General features: G+C 39.9%; 1 protein-coding gene across 2 annotated transcripts in view; it reads right to left on the reverse strand.

The window, feature by feature from the left end:
* ANKFN1 (ankyrin repeat and fibronectin type III domain containing 1) overlaps nucleotides 1-19,769 on the reverse strand; it is a 390,308-nt gene that overhangs the window by 52,088 nt on the left and 318,451 nt on the right. For both annotated transcript variants that reach the window (XM_028836325.2, XM_077971016.1), the window contains 5 exons: nucleotides 19,255-19,345; nucleotides 12,999-13,106; nucleotides 5,020-5,119; nucleotides 4,590-4,722; nucleotides 3,998-4,114 (listed from right to left, as the gene is read on the reverse strand). In XM_028836325.2, the coding sequence (XP_028692158.2) occupies nucleotides 3,998-4,114; nucleotides 4,590-4,722; nucleotides 5,020-5,119; nucleotides 12,999-13,106; nucleotides 19,255-19,345 (549 nt within the window). The remainder of the gene's footprint in view (nucleotides 1-3,997; nucleotides 4,115-4,589; nucleotides 4,723-5,019; nucleotides 5,120-12,998; nucleotides 13,107-19,254; nucleotides 19,346-19,769) is intronic.

Raw genomic sequence — 19,769 nt, forward strand, 5'->3', positions numbered from 1 at the left:
GCACTGTGAAGGTGACCATTTATTGAAGACTATGAGGCTCTCTGGTCACAGTGCAGGACTGGAGAGCTATCCATCCAGGTGATAACTATGCTACAAAACATTTCTGTGATCCCTTTTCCCTTTGGCTAAAGTTTCCCTCAAGTATGAGCATTGGGGTACGTGGGTTTGGATTGACAGATATGTTTATTTATCCAACCTGTACTTACTGAGTGTCTACCACATGCCAGGCATTGGGGATATAGTGGTAGCCAAGACAGACACATTCGCTGAGCTGAGGAACTCACAGTCCAAGTGGGTCACTAAACAGATAATAATACAGATAATAAACTCTAGGATTCTGATCACTTTCCTGAATGACGAATACGAGTTGCTATGAGAGTGATTCACTTAATCAAGGGATCAGAGAAAGGCTCTTTAAGGAAGTATAAAAATTAAGCTGAAACCTGGAGGATATGTAGGAATCAGTAAGGCAAAGTGAGGAAAGAAGGGGATTCCAAGCAAAGGAAACAGCTTGAAAACTAGCAAAGGATACTGAGAAAGACCAGCAAGTCGGAAGAAAATCAGGAGAGTGTGAAACTGTAGAAGCCAAGGGATAAGCCAGTCTACACAAGGAGTATGGAACCAAGCGTATAAAATGTTGCTTAGTGAAACTGAAGTCATTGGCAAGACTAGATCCAGGTTTTGTGGGGGCCTGAACCATACAATTTTGAGGCACTCTTTAAGACAAAGAATACAAAACTACAAAAATAAAACTAGGTATGAAAGTGACTCTTTATCTAGAATGATTAAAGAAATCTCCTCTCCAGCAAATACTAGAGTGTTTGGAATTCTGGGTCCCCTTTCCCCCTGAAATTTCTTTAGGTAGTTTGCAAGAAATGCTTCCTGACTGCAATCCAGCTTCCCTTCTGTAAAACACTGTGGGTTCCACACTCACAGGGGTCCCACGCTCATAGCTCATGCAAGTGAGGTGTCCTGAAGCTCCATTTTGGCAGCATCATCTGCCTCTGATTTCTGGTGCCCTTAAAGACCAGTTTTGTATGTATCACGGTAGCTAAAGTCAGAGAGAGGGTTGAGAACCCGTAGAAAATGAAGATATCAGTGGAGAAAGAGGATGTTGGTAACTCTTCCAAGAAGTTTGGGTGTAAGGAAGAGAATAGTTTGGTAGCTGAAGGGGCATGTGGGGCTATGGGAGGAATTTAGGGGGAGATTTAACTGGAAAGACTTGAGTATTTTAAAATAAAAATGAGAGGGAAGAGATGGGACCCAGAGCACATGTGGAGGAAGGAACTTAAGTCAGGAAATGTGAGACTTTATCTTCTGAAATAAAAAGGAAAACAAAGAAGGTTCGGTCTGTGCAAGGAGGTTTATAAATTTGGCAGAAAAAATCATTAATTTCCTTTTTTTCCTTGATGAATTATACAGTGAAATCATCACCTGAGATGTGAAGGAGAGTGTGGGGAAGGAGAAGGGATGTGGGAGAATGAAGAAGGTTTTTATTTTATTTTATTTTATTTTATTTTTTTTGAGGCAGGGTCTTACTCTGTTACCCAGGCTGGAGTGCAGTGGCACGATCTCAGCTCACTGCAAACTCTGCCTCCCAGGCTCAAGTGATCCTCCCACATCAGCCTCCTGAGTAGCCAGGACTGCAGACATGCATCACCACGTCCAGCTAATTTTTGTATTTTTGGTAGAGATGGGGTTTTGCCATGTTGCCCAGCTGGTCTGAAACTCCTAAGCTCAAGTGATCCACCTGCCAGCCTCCCAAAGTGCTGGGGAGAAGGTTTTAAAATAGTTGCTTTACAGTGTGAGAAAGCAAATTTAGTAGAGAAAGGAAATTGGACCACTAGGTAACATTACATGTGAGAATTGTAGTCATGAATTTAACATAAAACCAGTCAGCCCTTTTTTGTGATTTTTTTAATGTGGCAATGTGTAACTACTTTAGACATGTTGGATTCATCCAGGCGTGGGATTTTTCCAAATAAATAATATGAAGGGAAAATATGGAATATTTTCAAGGAAGTGATTAAGATGGGCTAAGGAATCTAAGCTGGTCAAGGAAGGAAATGACTTCAGAAGTGGGCTGATGCATTATGAAAAGGGGTGAGGTCTATAGATTTGGAAGCTGAGGAAGTCCAAAAGTATTGTAATGGGAGTAGTTGAGTAGGGTCACACTGGCCATCATTGCGTCACTCAGTGTCTGACTGCACTGACTTGTAACAGCCTGATCCTTCTCATATTGCTGATATGAGATTAAAGTTCTAAGAAACCTCCAATAAACACATAATAAAGAGCCCCCCCTTGAAATTCTAAGGTTTTCCAGTCTGTGATCCAGGCATGTCTGGGCTGTATGGTAGGGTGATGGGAGGGTCCACTAAGGAGTCTGAGGCTCTTGGGAATGTATTTTATCCTAAAGAAAGAGTAGCGTGAGGTGCAGTGGCATGGGCCAACTCAAGTGGGTCAGTGATGAAAGGACGAGGCACTTTGAATTCAGCAGTCATCATGGTCTGCTCCAAGAACTGCTTCTTGAGTTGGAAGAGAAGATTATGCAATCAAGAGTGAGTTGAGGCCAGGCACAGTGACTCACGCCTGTACTCCCAGCACTTTGGGAGGCCGAGGCAGGTGGATCACCTGAGGTCAGGAGTTCAAGACCAGCCTGGCCCACATGGTAAAACCCTGTCTCTAGTAAAAATACAAAAATTAGCCGGGTGTGGTGGTGGGTGCCTATAATCCTAGCTACTCGGGAGGCTGAGGCAGGAGAATTGCTTCAACCCAGGAGGCAGAGGTTGCAGTGAGCCGAGATCACGCCATTGCACTCCAGCCTGGGCGACAGAGAGAGATTCCACCCCATCCCCCACCCAAAAAAACCCCGAGTGAGTTGAAATGAACAGCTCTGTTTGCTAAAATCTCACCGATCATACAAAGCAGCAAGCAACCTGTGTAATAGAATATATCACAGAGGAGCAAAATTTAAATTTCGGAATTAATTGTAATAGCAACAAAATATTGCAGGAAGTTGAATTGTTATGATTGTGAGGGTTCAAGAAATGACATTCGTATAATTGCAGGTGGGGGACAAAGCCATAGAATTTTTTTTTTTGTTATTATGACCCTATTTTTATGCTGTGACCTACATGGCCTGGCCAAACACAGCTTACATAGATTCCTGATATGCATATTTCTGGGGTTGATGTAACTGCAGATTTGCAGGTAGATACCCATTACTGATAAAGGCTCAGTGATCTCTTAACGGCCCCAATCCCATGTAGCAGCTATTTTTTTTTCTGTGCTAAGATCTACAAATTCACTTAATACTAGAAAACAGTAAGACGAAAACTCAGAAAATCTTGGTTAGAATTTAATGTTACTTCTAGGAGGAGCTCTGTAACCTACAAAGATTGGGGCCTTGATCTGATGTGATTGAGAATATGGAAGGATAAATAAATTCAGGCTTAAAGATAATCTTTTAAGAGTTGCTTTCTGTTTGTTTGTTTGTTTTTATAAGTAAGCAAAAATGTCTGTGCTTTACCAAAATCATCACACCAAGAAACTGCTCAAAATATCTGCTCGTCTCTTTTTTCCATCTCCATATACCCCTTAATGCATAGGACACCAGAGCAGCAGCTGTCCTTCAAGTGATCTCATTAAAGTTCTTTTATTTTGCAGGTGATGAAACTGGGGCCCAGAGAGGAGAACTGAGTTGGCTGATTAATATCAAATCTAGAACTCAAGTCTCCTTACTCTTTGTTTAATGAGTTACTCCTATACACTGTTCAAGAGAGACTCACTTGGAGGAGATTGCTAAAGGTACAGTTTTGCTACATGAAACCTGCACACCTACAGGGATGCAGCTCCAGCTGTTCAAGAAAACTTCATATTCTTAGGGGTCTGAAAGAGAAGGGAGCCCACATTTCCCTTTCTAGGTGGGACTGGTAACTGAATTATCCACGTTCAAAGTATTTTCCTTGGGGGCCTGGGTTGAAACCTGGTCCCTTACCTGTAGCTGTGCTGTTGCTGAAAGCATCTTCTGCCGAGTTTGCAGCACTGTGGATGAGGATGAGGATATTGGTACGCTTTGTCTCAGCCACCTTATATCTTCCCACATACAAGACAGCTGCAAAAGAAGGCACACAGTCATGTCATCGTCCAAGCCAGTACATGATTTAGGTTGTGGCATCAAAGCAAAGCAGGGAGAAAGAAATCTGACCCCTGATGTTTATTCTCCAGTCCATTTTCAGACACACACGAAACAACTTTTTGATCTCTGTCCAATTGGAAAAAGATCTGAATGCTAATGAAACGGTCAGATCCACATTTTAGTCTTTGCCAAATGATCCCATAACTCAGAACAGTGGAGACACATTGTGATGGGATGCAAGCCTCTTTGCTTTGAAAATGTAGTGTACATGTTACTTTGGTGCTTTTTTTAATACGACATAGGGCATGCTAGGGCTGAAAAAGACCTTTGAGATACTTTATTTCTACTCCAAAACTTTGATCGCTGGAGACCCCTCAACTAATGTTTCAGAGATTTGTGTGCAGCAACATTGGTACAAAGTAGAGAAAAATGAAATCAGAACTTAGTATACCTTCGTGAACCACAGAAAATCTGGTGTAATAGAACTGGTGTGAGAGTCATCTATTTCAACAATTGGTACTTGGTCTTCATTGGTGACTAAGATATTGTCTTTATAATAAAATATAACGGCTATGTAGAGTCCCCTAAAAAGAAAAAGGAAAATAAAAGTATTGTCCTCAACCATCTTGGAAAAATATTTGTTTTGGATGTGATAAAAGATGAATTTAAAATATACCTAGGAACACACTCCTTCTAAGCATCACAAGTTCACTAGTTACAACTCAGAGAGAAAATTACTGTCTTGCACAAATTCTCAGGAGAAAAGTGAACTTTATTCTTTTGAACACAAAAAAGAAATTTCTACCAAGTTTCCACTCAGAACCAAAACCAGCGCATTCTTGAAAAGTTAAGATTTCCTGAAAAAACTACATAGAACCCACCGTTTTAAGGTCTTCACAAACTTGTTTGAGGAATGGAACAGGTGTTTCAGGCTCCTTGAGACTGACTGCTTGCGGCCTGTGGTTTGTAATTTTGTACTTTCTGGAATGTATTTTAAAAAATACAGTATAAATTCCACTGGGCAGATCAACACTCCCAATTCTGTCTTCCTACCTTCCTGCCTTCCCCTCCCCCATCCCTTTAGTGTCACTTATCCTCAGGTTCATGTAGGGATTCTGCTCGTTCATGCCTATAAGAAGCTCCTGTGGCCGGGCGTGGTGGCTCTCACTGGTAATCCCAGCACTTTGGGAGGCTGAGGGGGGCAGATCACGAGGTCAGGAGTTCAAGACCAGCCTGACCAACATGGTGAAACCCTGTCTCTACTAAAAATACACAAATTAGCTGGGCATGGTGGCATGCGTCTGTAATCACAGCTACTCAGGAGGCTGAAGCAGGATAATCGCTTGAACCCAGGAGGCAGAGGTTGCAGTGAGCCGAGATCGCGCCAGTGCACTCCAGCCTAGGCGATAGAGTGAGACTCCGTATCAAAAAACAAAACAAAACAAAACAAAAAAAAAACCTCTTGTATCTTGAGATGCCAGTGGTTAACTCAATGAACAACTCCTCAAAAATGCTGGAGATAAGTAGTATTTATAACTGCAGAGGAGACCACCTGTGTGTTCTGTTGATACTCTTTGCTTGGAAATTTTTGATTTATTTTAAGGTAGGATAAAAAGACATGTAATCAACTCCTTTGCCCTTCTCCCTACTCCCGCAATTGCCTTCTAATATTCATACAATTCTCAATGCTGCTAAAGCATTCCCTGTAAATCTACATATTCCATTAACTTTTTTCATTATAAAATTATTATAAGCACATTACAGAAAGTCTGGAGAATAGAAAAAAAAAAGAGCAAAACCCCACCCATATAATCTCTTCACTTCTATATAACCACTGCTAGCATTCTGGAACAGTTTTTTTCTTCATTGTGTATGTTGGTTTACAAAAATGGCTATAGGGACGGGTATGATTATCATCCTCATTATTCAGAAGAAGAAACTGAGGCTGAGAAGTGAAATGAATTGCTCAAAAAGTGAGTACCTGGGAAAACAGACATTCATTAATTGGACAAATATTTATTGGGGGCACTACTATGCATCAGACTCTGCAGCTACAGTGGTAAGCAAATAATTCATTGCCTCTGTTCAGGTCTTCTGCTTATAACATGGAGCTTGCCCTAATAAAGGTAGTAGACTTCCTATACTTCCTATAACAGCCTTTGCAAATAATATTGCACGGAGCTGGACTACATTATCACTATTGTAACTCTCATATTCTATGTAATGAAGGGAAGCTGAGGTTGTTGGCATCACCACCAGACTGCTGACAGACATGTCACTGGAGACGAGAATATGGTCCATATCACTGCTGTTAGGCATAGAAGCCTGGGCAGGTGGCCCATGACGGAGGGCCAGTGTGTCTTTGGTTATGATTACATAGGAACAGCTGACTGACACAAGCGTTCATGCCAGTTTCAAGTTTGTGTTGGTAATGGTTATTCCTTGCAGAACACAGCAAAATCATTCTTTTTTTCTGACTTGAACATGAGTTTGGCTGCTTGGAAATAATGCTGCTGGGACTTCCAGTTAAATATGCAAGAGTGAACATGTTTGTTACATACTGCCCTTTCCCTAAACCTCACTAAAAGCAGAGTAGAAATTAAGAAAAGAAGGAAACAACATAAATTTTAAAAGACAAAGTGATGGGAAAGGAGACAAAAGTAAGTAAATTTCAGTAGCTGGAAAGCAGATGGATAGAAAGATTTAAGACTCAGACAGATGAAGTCGAAGGCAGCAGTGGAGAAAGTTCAGAAGTGATCTGATTCACTCCATGGTCTCCATGGACTGCTCAAAGTGAGGGGTGAGTGTGAGCTAAACACCAGAAGAATTTGTGGAAGTCTGTTAAAAAAAATAGTTAGACTTCTTGATCTCCTCCCTTGTTATATGACTGGACACATACCTCTTCCCCACTCTAGAAGAAAGCTAGTGGCTTGTTCTCTGGAAGTCAACAGATAAACAAACAAAAACCCCAAAGAACAACAACAGGCATCTCTGGAATGGGAGACACCAGGTAGTGTTGAAAATGGAGTGCTGATGATGGTGGTAGTGTACCCCAAATGGGCAGATTTATGCATAAGTTTTTATACATAACATTTCCCTATTGAATTCTCAGAACACTGGTGTCCAAACTTCTACCTTCCAAGCAGGACACTGGAAGAAACTTCTGTGGAAAATTTGACCAGCCTAAGAGAACCTACCCAAAGATTCTGACATTGGGAATATCCCAATGGAAAGGTGGTACCAGGTCACCTTACAATGAATCCTGTAAGTAAAGAGCCCTATGCGTGTGCTCAGAGCTTCCCAATGGCTATTGTTTCCCTTCTCTGAAATCTGAGTATTCATTGAAGGATCACCAGGCAGTTGAGAAGAGCATCTAACATGAAATATAAAGGCCAAAAATTAGTGAACAAAAGATGAACTTACACAAAAGAAAGATTATTCTGAGAAAAGAAAATATAAAATGAAACAAAGCCTGCCATTAATATTCTGAGAAGTAAGAGAAGACTTGCATCCTTATAAACAGAGTAAGAGTCTATAAAAAGAACCAGAGGACAAAAGAGAGCACTGTCAATTAAAAACATGTTGTCAAAAGCTGAGAAACCCAATAGAAGGCTTAGCAATTAAAGCTGATGAAATCTCCAAGAAAGTAAGGCAAAAGGATGTAAGGATGGAAAGCAGAAGAAAAAAAGAAAAGAAAATTAAAGGACGAATGTAGGAGAACCAAAATCTGAATAACAAGAGTTCTAGTAAGATGGAGGAGAGGAAAAGAAGGCCAAGAAATACTTAAAGAAGTAATTTAAGAAAATGTCTCACAATTAAAGGGTATAACTTTTCATGTTGAAAGGACTTTCCAGGTGCCCAGTATAACAGACAACAGATGCCTTAGTACATCATTGTGAAATTTTAGAACATTGGAGTCAAAAGAAAACTTAAAGTCTTCCAAATAGGGGAAAAAAAGGTTTCATATAGAACCTCTGGAATTAGAATGACATCAGATTTAGTCCTGAAAGCTGGAAAACAATGAAACAATACCTTCAAAATATGAAAAAAAGGATTTCAACCAAGAATTCTATACTCATCCAAAACCTTGAATAAATGTTAAGTAGAATAAATACACCTTTAGATATACAATGTCTCCAAATATTAGTTCCCAAGCCCCCTTTCAGGATGCTGCTAGGGGGAAAGCTCCACCATGCGATGCAGAAAGAAGGAACCCAATACTGGAGAGTGATAAGAAGAGTCCTCAATACCGTGGTAAAAGGCAATCCAAGGGTGACAGTTGCACACCAGGCAACCAGTGACCAGTCTAGACTGGAGCAGGACAGAGGACTCCATGAATGTTTCCTTAAGAAGAGGCAATAGAAACATGTAAAGCATCTGATTATATTGAGAGAAGACTGATCCAATTTGAGAATAGTTTGGGGATTAATTATTATAGCCATAGAGAAAAACAAGCAAATGCACAATAAATGGTTGTTAACTCAGGGAAAACAAAAAGCTATACAGGAAAGGAAAATAATCATATAATTTATCATTATAATGTAAACAGTAAATACTGATCTTACTAAAATTCAATATACATGTATTTGGAGATTGAGATGATAGGAACTATGCATGCAAAGAAGGGAGGGGTAGGGTAAAAAGAGATGCATCATTACTTTCTTTAGTGAGGTAATGACTAAAACTGAAAAACATAATTAGAAATATGAGCATGTTATTTAGAGATATGGGGAAAATACTAAAAAAATTAGCTAAAGGTTAAGAGGTTACCTTTGGGGAGGAAGAAAATGGAAGAAGGAAGAAATTGCTTTTAAGAAAACATTAAAACTGTTTTGTTTTACTGAAGTCATTCAATCCTTAAACAATGAATGAATGAGGTATATATAATTATTATCTGCATTTTAGAGATGAGAGAAATGAAGCACAGAGTTGTTTAGGCAGTTTGCTCAAGGTCACACAGCCAGCAAGAGTAAAAGTACAGCCCAGATTTGAACTCACGCAGTCTGACTTCAGAGACACATTATAGTTATATATAGCTTACATAAAAATGAAGATTAAACTAAAAAAACCAGACTACAAATAAAAAGAGAAAAATAAGAAATACTACTACCAGCTGGGAAAAGGGCACATGCAAGCATTAAATATTCTAGGTCTGGTCACATGGTAAAACTGTACTTTGGAGCCCTTGTGGTTGAATGGGGCCATGTGACCACCTCTGGCCGATGAGTTTTGGGTGTAATAACATGCAGAAAGTCTTGCCCATATGAGACCTTCAAGAGTTTTTTTCCTCTCTCCTATGGTTGCTGGCAAGTATTTCCAGAGAGAGGATGATAACAACACAGAAGGACTCCCACTGATCAGTGGAAAATGCATAGCATGAGGGAGAGAGAAAGGTTTGGGGAATCATTTGGTTACTGTAACATAGTAGGGTTCACCTTGACTGACACATGGTCTAAACTAACTTTTCTCCTAAGAACCTTGCGGCTTCTCTACTGTTCTTCTCTGCTTGGTTTGGAGCTCTGGAGCAACAGTTCATTTTCTGTACTCTGAATGCAGTAGTTCCCTAGCTTGTAAGTGCATGGAGCATAGGAGTTTACTTCATTCATGTTGGCATATCTAGCCCCTACTATGTGACCTACAAATTACATAGTAGGCAGGGTTCCAGTTAATATTGTTTTGCAGGTTGAATAATTGGATAATAATATAAATTCATCCCTATAGGATATTGCTATGATGAACATGATTGCTGTTTTAATATTGTAATTCATTATGTATGCCAGTGTACTCACCTTGTGAACAATGAAGTTAGCTTAACATCTCCCTCGAATTTTCATCCCAGTGCTAAGCATGCAGATCGGCTTTGGCCAGTTCTTTAGCCAAAATGTAGAAATTAATGTAGATGTCGGTACCTCTTATTTAGGAGTTTAGTAGGAGAAGTGATTTTTATTATTACTCCCATATTTGGAATATGTTGTATAGTTAGTGAGTCATTAGAGGGTCATTACAGTTCAGTTACCAATTACCCTTCAATTCTAGGGAATATCCATAAAGTGCTGAGGATGGACAGTGGCTCCATTCTCAATGGGAGAAAAGTAAGCCATAGTTTGCCAGGTAAAGACTGCATCAGGTGAATTTAATGCACCTAATTTACTCTTCATAGCAATCCTGCAAGATAGGTAATATTATCCTGACTTTGCTGATCAAGAGGCTGTGGATGAGAGTGGTGAAATGCTCTTCCCAGTAATGAACAGCTTGTAAGTGGTAGAATTGGAATCTGAAATAATTACTTTTTCTAATTGTAAAGTTGGTAAAAGTTTATGTCCCCAAGAAACCACTTAGTATTTCAATGTATTTGAATATTTTAAATAAAAATGTTGTAATAATAAAAAATAATGGATAATAATTTGGTAATTCTCTGTAAGCAATACATATATTATCCTTCATTTATCCTTCTGTACTTAGGGTTATGTTAAATCATCTTAGATTCATTCTTTGTGTGTGTGTGTGCGAGGTAATTTATTTTGGCATATTATAAGTCAGCATTTCCCAAAATTTGTGCTTTGGAATACCGATACTGTGAAAAAGTTTTACATGGCTAAAGAAGTTTGGAAAATGCTTGTTTAAGCAAATGTGATATGTCTCTTTATTGGAGTCTTTAATATTCTAAAGTATATTTTAAATTTCTAAGAGAAGATGTAGAATTCAACATTTCCAAAACTTACGTGACAAGAGAACCTTTTTCAGCTGAGCATATTATTGGACCACTGATCTTTGGAACATACCTTGAGCACTGTTTAAGTGTCCAGAGTATATTTCATATAAAATATATTCTTCTTTGTTGGAAAGTTCTACCTCATGCCTTACTTAAATCTTTCCTGATATTGTGTGCAGATTTACATTCCTCTGGGGGAAAAGCATGTACATGACAGAAGTTGGATGGAAACTATAGAAACGATTGGGCCATCTAGGAAATCATTTTTTGATTATTAGATAGGAATCCAGTGGTAATAGGGAGAGCATGAATCCTCAGACAATATTAAAAAAACTCTCATTCTCATGAGTAGTTTCAGCTTTTCCCCTTCTGATCAAGACCAAACACACAGTGGCTTATGATTTTCCAAGAATCATCTGTCCACTTGCTTTGTTGCCTTTGCTGTCACACAGGAACCAATGGCCAGGGATGTGATGTAGAGGCAGAAGATGAGAAAGGAGCTTTGGTAACAACTGGCCTGGTTAAATGAGCCCTCAATAACCGAAAATTAAGTAGGCTTCGGTCAGTGTGGAATATACTGAAGGTCCTGGTCTGGGTAAAGACTTCTTAGAGATCTGGGAAGGGAAATCCCACTTGGGTTTCAGAGCTACTCCATGCATATTTACATATCCTAATGAACTCGTCACTAGAAGAATATTATTTTCTTGCAAACACTTGTCCTCATTTCTAGCTAGAGCCTACATTGCTGAAGGACCCTACTGTGATAGCTATGTAGTAATTGGGAACAACCTTTTACTAACGCCCAGTATGATTTCTCTATAGCAAGCTCAAACTCAGTGAGTATCTCTTAGTTTCAATTGTGGATTTTTTTTTTCTTTTAAAAAATTGTTATTTTTAGAGACAGAGTCTTGCCCTGTTGCCCAGGCTGGAGCACAGTGGCATGATCATAACTCACTGCAGCCTCGAACTCCTGGGCTCCACAATAGTGGATTTCTTACCCAGCTGTTCCAGCAGTGCCCTAAATCTACAGAGCACAATGCAGTTAGAGATCTGATGGGGGCATGGAAAATGAAAACTTTATGTAGGCTTTAATTCTCCAAATAAAACTAAGTACCTCTTCCACGAATCGTTACACAGATCAAAAATCTGACCCTGTCCCAATTGAGCAGCCCGAGTAGAAAAGAAGCTTTTAAAGCCTTCTCAGAGATTCTCTGGGTGTAGCTGGTAAAAGTCTAGGGAATATGTGCTCTACTTTCCTGTGAGCAGTGGTGCAGAGGAAGATTAAAATTCAGGAGGAGGTTACAGTTCAGTACCCAGTCCTGATGTAAGGGTGCGGGACAAAAATGAAGCGTGTCAGGAAGACTGGACTTAGAACCAGAAAAATCCAGCTTGGAGTCCTGATTCTGTCTTTTCCTGGCACTGTGACCTTGGGGAACACCACTTAGCCTCAGTGGTAATTGCCAAAATGAGGATGAACATGAGATACTGGGTGTGAGATTGCATCGTTATTATTATGCTATTATTATATAATTATTAATATAAATATTATTATTAATTATTAATAATTATTAATAATTATTATATAATTATTGTAATATTATTATATAATATTATTATATTATTATTATAATATTATTATATAATATTATTATATAATTATTATAATTATATAATTATATAATAATTATTATATAATATTATTATAATATATTATGCTATATTATTAATAAATATGGAGGTTTATTATTATTATTGTTATTATAATTGGTTTGGTTCCTATAGGGATACTCAGGGGATTTTTCTTGGAGGCAAAATGTTTTTGGGTGAATATCCCAAAGAGCTAGCCCCACTGAGGAGTCTTGTGAAGGGACAATTCCGAGAGAAGGGAACTCACGGCAGCTGCTGTTTTTCTTGTGCTTGTTTTCAAACCGTTCGGACAGAGGGAGAGGGAAAGGAAGGGAGGGAAGGAGAGAGAAGTCTCTTCTGAAGGGTTAAAGCAAGATAGTGCTGTAAAGTGATTCCAGATGTACAAATATTAATATCTCTCTCCCTGATGAATGAGAAGGTATGACCCAGTTAGGAAACTGCTAAAATTACCGGCGCCACCGAGACCTCAGCTGATGGCCCGGCACAGATTTTTATCCTTACCCCGGCAACTGTAATGCTGATGAAGGGCTCGGACCTGCTGCAGCAGACCTTCCAAAACTTCACTCTGTCCCTTGTGTCTGGGCTCTCTGTCGTCATAGTCTTTCCAGTCTATTGAACAAAAGAAATAAACAGAGTGAAATTTTAAAGCAGGGGAGGCCTCTTCCTTGCCCTGCCTCAGGAGCCGGAGTTTTGCTCATACTACCCACAGACTCCGCGGATGAGTATCCCGCACATGCAGAGCAAGCGGGCGATGCTAAGGATTTGGAAGCTGCCATTGTTCAGAGCTCTGTGCAAAACAGTAATTGTGGTTGGTTTCTTGTGTCGAGCAGTCTTAGGGCAAGAGAAAATGGTAATTGAAGGCCAAAAGAAAACAGGAATTTGGGAGTCCAATCTCACCTCTTCCAACCCCTTCTCCCCTTTTAGCCTTCTATATCCTAACCAGTTCCTCTGCCATCTCTCCACTGAGCACCCCAAGTCTCAACTGGATTTTCACAGTAGGAAAGAAAGGGGTGGGAATGTGCAGACTAGATGAAATCCACAGTCCCAGTGCTTTTATTGTAGGTTTCACACTTTTGGCCAAATTGACATTTCTTTCCAAGGAAAGAGCCCATGTCAGATGCCAAGAAATGGAAATCTACATTTTGCTCTAATGAATGTCTGCTTTGGTTAGCTGGCACAGCAGCCCCTGCACATACTCTGAGCCACCAACCACCCTGTCTGCTCAGTCTCTAAATATACAGTATTAGCTTACAAGGCAAATTTAAATTGCAATACCCACTGAGATTTTTCTCCCCCTTCTGTTTTCATTCCGTTTAGCTATAATGATATCAAGAGTAATAACCCATATGGGACTAATGTCAAGATTGTAATTCTGCTGTCTCCAACTCTTGATTTTTTTTTTTTTCTAGCAGGTCAGTCATTTCAGAGTCCATCCCTTCTTCCTTCTATTTTCTTTCCTCCAGTTTTCCTTTCTGGAGGAAAAAACAGAAAGCAGCAACTTGATGTCCTTCTTAGTGGAGATGCTTTCGGTAAAATTGCTAGTCCTTCTTCCCCAGAAAAGCCAGTTAGTTCATGAGTGTATCTTGGGCTTAAATTCTAGTTGAACAAGTTTCAAACTCCTTCCCCCACAGATTTATTTTGAAATATGGGGTCTTTTTCATTCAGAAACTTAAGTAGATGTCATGACAGTTAAAGTCATGTAAAAGCATTCCATAGTGGTTCATCCAAGGCCCGGGCATATAGCATAGTTAGGAGGACCATGGGTTCTGAAGTCAGGTAAACACAGGTGTGAATCCTGGCTCCTCCAATTCCTAGCTCAGTGTCTGCAGGCAAGTTACTTATACCAACAGGGCCTCTACTTCCTAACATGAAAAAATGAGGATAGTATCTACTTTGCAGGATACTTGTGAGGATTAAATGAGAGATATCTTAGGTATCTGGCACAATGCCTAGTACATGATAGGCATTCGGTAAATATAACTTAAAAGGAAGGGAATTCATGATGGAAACACCATTTCTTACCCTATCAGATGATTACCTATGAAGAAGGGGGCCTCAGCGATTTTCTGATCCTTCTTCCTTTCCACCCTCCCCCATGTACCTGTCTTTATTTTACTTTTCAGAAGACCGGGACTGATATAACCAATCCAGTTGTATATGACTCAGCTTTTTAGTGGCACAGCCAGGGCAATAATAACATCTCCTGACCCTCAATATATTGCTCATTTCATATACCATGGACATGATTTTTATTTTTCTATTTTCTCTTGGGAAGGAAGGTCAGAAGCTTGGTTGGCGTTTGTGTGATGTGGCTTAATTGTGGTCAATGCTGGAGACAGGGAATTGGCATAGGTACCTTTTGTAGAGTCTTTGTTCCTTGTGGTCAAGAACCATGACTTAATTTCTCTTTGCCTCAGATTTTTTCTTTGTAAAGTGAGGTTTTTCTTTTCCTTTTTTTTTCTGAGAAACAGTCTCTCTCTGTCACTCAGGCTGGGGTGCAGTGGCACAATCTTGGCTCACCACAACCTCTGCCTCCCAGGTTCAAGTGATTCTCCTGCCTCAGTCTCCCGAGTAGCTAGGACTACAGGTGTGTACCAGCAGGCCCGGCTAATTTTTGTAGCTTTAGTAGAGACAGGGTTTCACCATGTTGGCTAGGCTGGTTGCGAACTTCTGACCTCAAGTGATCCACCTGCCTTGGCTTCCCAAAGTGCTAGGATTACAGGCATGAGCCACCGTGGGCCTGGCCTGTAAAGTGAGGTTTCTGTTTTTGTTTTTTTGTTTTGAGACGGAGTCTCATTCTATTGCCTAGGCTGGAGTGCAGTGGCGCAATCTCGACTCACTGCAACCTCCGCCTCCTGAGTTCAAGCGATTCTCCTGCCTCAGCCTCCCTAGTAGCTGGGACCACAGGCGTGTGCCACCACGCCCGGCTAATTTTTGTATTTTTAGTAGAGACGGGGTTTCACCATGTTGTCCAGACTGCTCTTGAACTCTTACCTCACGTGATCCACCTGCCTCGGCCTCCCAAAGTGCTGGGATTACAGGAGTTTTTAAGTCTCTTTTTAGTTTGTCTGAGGTTTAAGAAAGCAAAGCACCATCTGGGGCACAGAGCAGAGTCATTAAATGTTGGTGAGGTGTTGTGAATAGAAGCATGATGGTGTTCAGTTAGGATAAGGTACGAAAGGATTTTTACTGGGAAGTTAAAAAATGTTTGAGGAAATAAACACTTGGTATCCTTTAGATCGTTTTTAGCACCCCCAGAATTGGGGCACAGTCAGAATAAACGTTGCTCTCATAGATTCCCACAGGCCATTAGGAGTTTGTTCTCTTAGTTGGATGAATGCATCTGACATGCTCATGATCAGATAAGCAAGGTTGTGTGTTTGAGTAAGACTCCTAGGTGGCTGAATTACTATGCGTCCCTCAACATGCTAATGCATTCTAAGGAGTGTGACTGCTGCCATCAATGCGAGGAGAGCTGAAACAGGCCTGTCTCTTTCAGCCCTATTACATCAGAGGCGAGCTCCATCTGATGACTTTATGATACATTAGAAAATTGCTAATGCTAAATTGCAGCCCGAGCGAGCACTGGACATAATGCCAAGGTTTTTGGAAAGAATGAGTTTTTCTCATAGATGTTTGGAAGGTTCTGACGACTACATAAAATAGGAGACTTTAGGGATGAGGGAGAAAATTGAAAATATATTAAGAAATCAGGAACCTGACAGGAATAAACTTAGCGTGGTAGGAAAAGAGCAGATTGTGCCACATAATACAGCTCACTGTTCTGGTAATGAGACACTTCAACTGCAACACAATGCCGAGCTTACATTCACTGGCGATATCGGGATTTTCCTGATCGTAACTCAGACAAGCCTGTCTGGGTCCTTTTCTCTTATTATGCACCATACCATATAACATAAGTCTATAAAAACACATTAAGGCCTTTTGTGAAAATATTAAAAAAAAGTTTTTATAGCCTACTGGAACATATTACCAAATTTCCAATTACCCTGTCATGTTAGAATACATTGTCCTCTAGTAAATATCTGAATACCGATATATGTTACATCACAATGTCATACTCTGTTTATAAATAGGAGTGTTTTTATATTGTTCCTCCCAAGCGATAGGGCATGGCTGCAACAACTATAACCACATGTTAGGATTTCAGTTCTTTGTCAGTTATCCCTACTAATCAAACGTATCATTTTAGAAAGTGGTGGCTATTTGATATGTTAATTACCAGTTAATAAGTGACTCCTCCCAGTCCTGAACAACTATTGTGGTCATTCTGGAGACAGCACCTCAAATGGGCTGTGACAGATAGTGTCTGAATGGAACGTGCAGCTTATAGAAACTGAACCTCTGAACTTTATCAGCAAATGCATCTATATGGAGATCAGAACTTGCATTTGGAGTGGGGTTCCCCACCCACCTCCTCACTTTCAGGTCAACTGAGACTAGCATTTTTGTGCATTTTCTGTCCCTCCCATAATACACACACACTACTGGCCATCCCCAACATGAGATTGGTTCCTTTTATCTTAATCTTAGAATCCCCAGTTTGTGTTTCTGGCAAATCATTGGTAAAAAGACAACTAGAAATAAATGACTAGAAATAAAAAGGTGACTAGTCCAAATAAGACTAGAATGAAGAAGTCATCAAATGCCAGGAGAGTCAGGGACCTTAGGGATCTCAGGCATCGGTGGTCCAAGGCCCTGTCTGACCTGGTGTAGTTATCTGAATCCGCCAGAGATGGTAGTCAGGCATGGATGGCTGGCTCTTAGTCTGCCCGATAGCAGGGCAGTAGTTACTGTAGCCTCGGAGACATGCCACAGCCTTGACCAATTCAGGCTGGAATCCTGGTTCAGCCATGTACCAGTGTTGTGACTTTTGGAAAGGCAACATCCCTGATCCTCAGTTCAGATGCTGGGCTCTGTGTATATATGCCTCTATGTTTATAGTTCCCTCATCAGTAAAATGAGCCTAATAATAAAAATCACCTCGAGAGGTACGTTAGGAAGATTAAATTAGTTAATCCATATGAGGTACTTAGATTAATGCCCTCCATATAATGAGTCTGATAAAAGTTCTTTCCAATGCTGATAGAGATGCAGATGATAGTGACAATGATGCTTAGTTACAAGACAGAAATAATGATGAAAGATTGCTGCAAGGATTAAGAGATACTGAATGTGAAAGCCCTTTACATACTGCCTGATTCGTGGCTGGTCTTGAGTAAATGGTTGTTATAAAAAAAATACACAGACATATTTTAAAAAACTAAAAGAGACCATAATCTCATAACCCAAATGTCCACTGATAAATTTGGAGAATTATTAAGGCAATGGACACACCCTATCTAATTATATGCAAACCTACAGTTGAATGTCATGTGAAAAAAAAATCCCACATTTTGCATTTTTTTTAAACATAAAACATAAAAGTTACACAGTAGGAGTTTTTTCTTTTTCCACACAATGAGTGTTTTCTAAAAAGACGATGTTTAGTGGTTGTAGTTACGGATATAAAGATAGATATATCATACTTTACTACTAAATTAATATTGGATATTTGTTCTCCCTACCGCACATGATGCTTCATTTTATGAGTGCATTGCTACACACCATTGTACAGACTGGTTTGTTTGCATTTCTTTCTACTTAGGGTAGAGTCCTAGATGTAGAATTACGGAGTGAAAAGAAACAGATTTTCTTAAGGCAGTTGGTACAACATGGCAAACTGTGTTCCATAAAGGATGTAGCAGTTTGTTCTGTCACAAGAAACATATGATATCACTTTTAACTCTCACATTAATAAAGTGTTTTTAAAAAATGAAAATACAATTTGGAGCACTGGGTTCATTACATAGAAAAATCTATGGTATGATATGTCTGGAGATATTTATTCTGGCTAATTAAATTTTCTGGCTAATAGAGAATGCTGAAACATACCAGACATAGATTGTTAATTTTCAAAGAATCAGAAGGCCTTTGCTGGGTTTCTCAGTCACCACTACAAATGCGATAGACAATGTTTGTGGGTTTGCAGCAGAATGCTGTTAGTAAGAAAGCTTTTCTTCTGACAGAGTGTCAGATCCATAAGATTTGTTAGATTTCATTTTCTTATCAGGTCAATATGGATGTGTGCCCTGCGGGTGAGGAAGGGAAGAGGAGAGCTACGATGAACTGTATGTACTCTGGGCTGCCACTCCCACAGTGGCATCTGATCCATCCCCACAAAAACCCTATGAACGGGTGTGGTTAGACTCGTTCTACAGACATGGAATTGAGTCTCAGAGACTTGGTTTTGTTTTTTTCTTTAGAGGCAGGGTCTCCGTCCGTCTCCCAGGCTGGAATGCAGTGATGCGATCATAACTCACTGTAGCCTCGAACTCTCTGACTCTTAGGCTCAAGAGATCTTCCTGCCTCAACCTCCCTAGTAACTGGGACTACAGGCATGAGCCACCATGCCTGGCTGTTAAACAACTTTTGAAGGCCACACAGATGATAAGAGGCATAATGAGTATCAAATTCGGCCTTTCTGTTTCCAAATTCCCTCTCCTTTTACTCCATTAAGCTGCTTCCCCAGGAGCATTTCTGCAGGGGAATCATTCATTATGTGGCCCAGATGCTGCCCTGAGAAGGTCTTATTGGTTGCAAGCAGTGGGGGAAGGGAACAGCAATGGCATCCTGAAGATGGAGTTGCAGTTGGAGTCTGTTCCCGTGCTGGAGAGAGTTCACAGCCAACACCTACTAGAAGGAGAGGCACATGCCGGTGTCGTGGTCTGAGCAGGTCCCCATCCTTTCATATTGTAAGCCGAGACTTGAACATAGTACTGTTGGCCCTGCAAAGTATTGAAATGATGCATCAGGCATTTTATTTGATCATTTTTACCCTAGACTCTATGGGCATAGAGTTTAATTACTATGTTTGATTAACTCCTTCATCTCTTTGAAGCTCTGTTGCCCATACTTTAGCATTCTGGTTTTTCTTGATTATTATGTTTATATGTCACAGTAACCATATTTGAAGTTGCCTCTTAGTGTCTATGCACTTTCTTCTTTTCAAAATTTAACTATCATAATGACTTTTCCTGACCCCCCTAAAACTATATATAAATTTTTAAAAGTCACATAGTTCTACAAGGTTTACCAAAAATAGCAGTTTCCACTCTCACATCATTCTCCTTATTTGCCCCTTCCTATAGGCAATAGCTATCACTTCTTTTAGTGATCAACTTGCTTTGGAAAATGAATAAGTTATAATAA

Source organism: Macaca mulatta, chromosome 16, assembly GCF_049350105.2.
Source record: "Macaca mulatta isolate MMU2019108-1 chromosome 16, T2T-MMU8v2.0, whole genome shotgun sequence".
Classification (NCBI taxonomy): Eukaryota; Metazoa; Chordata; class Mammalia; order Primates; family Cercopithecidae; genus Macaca; species Macaca mulatta.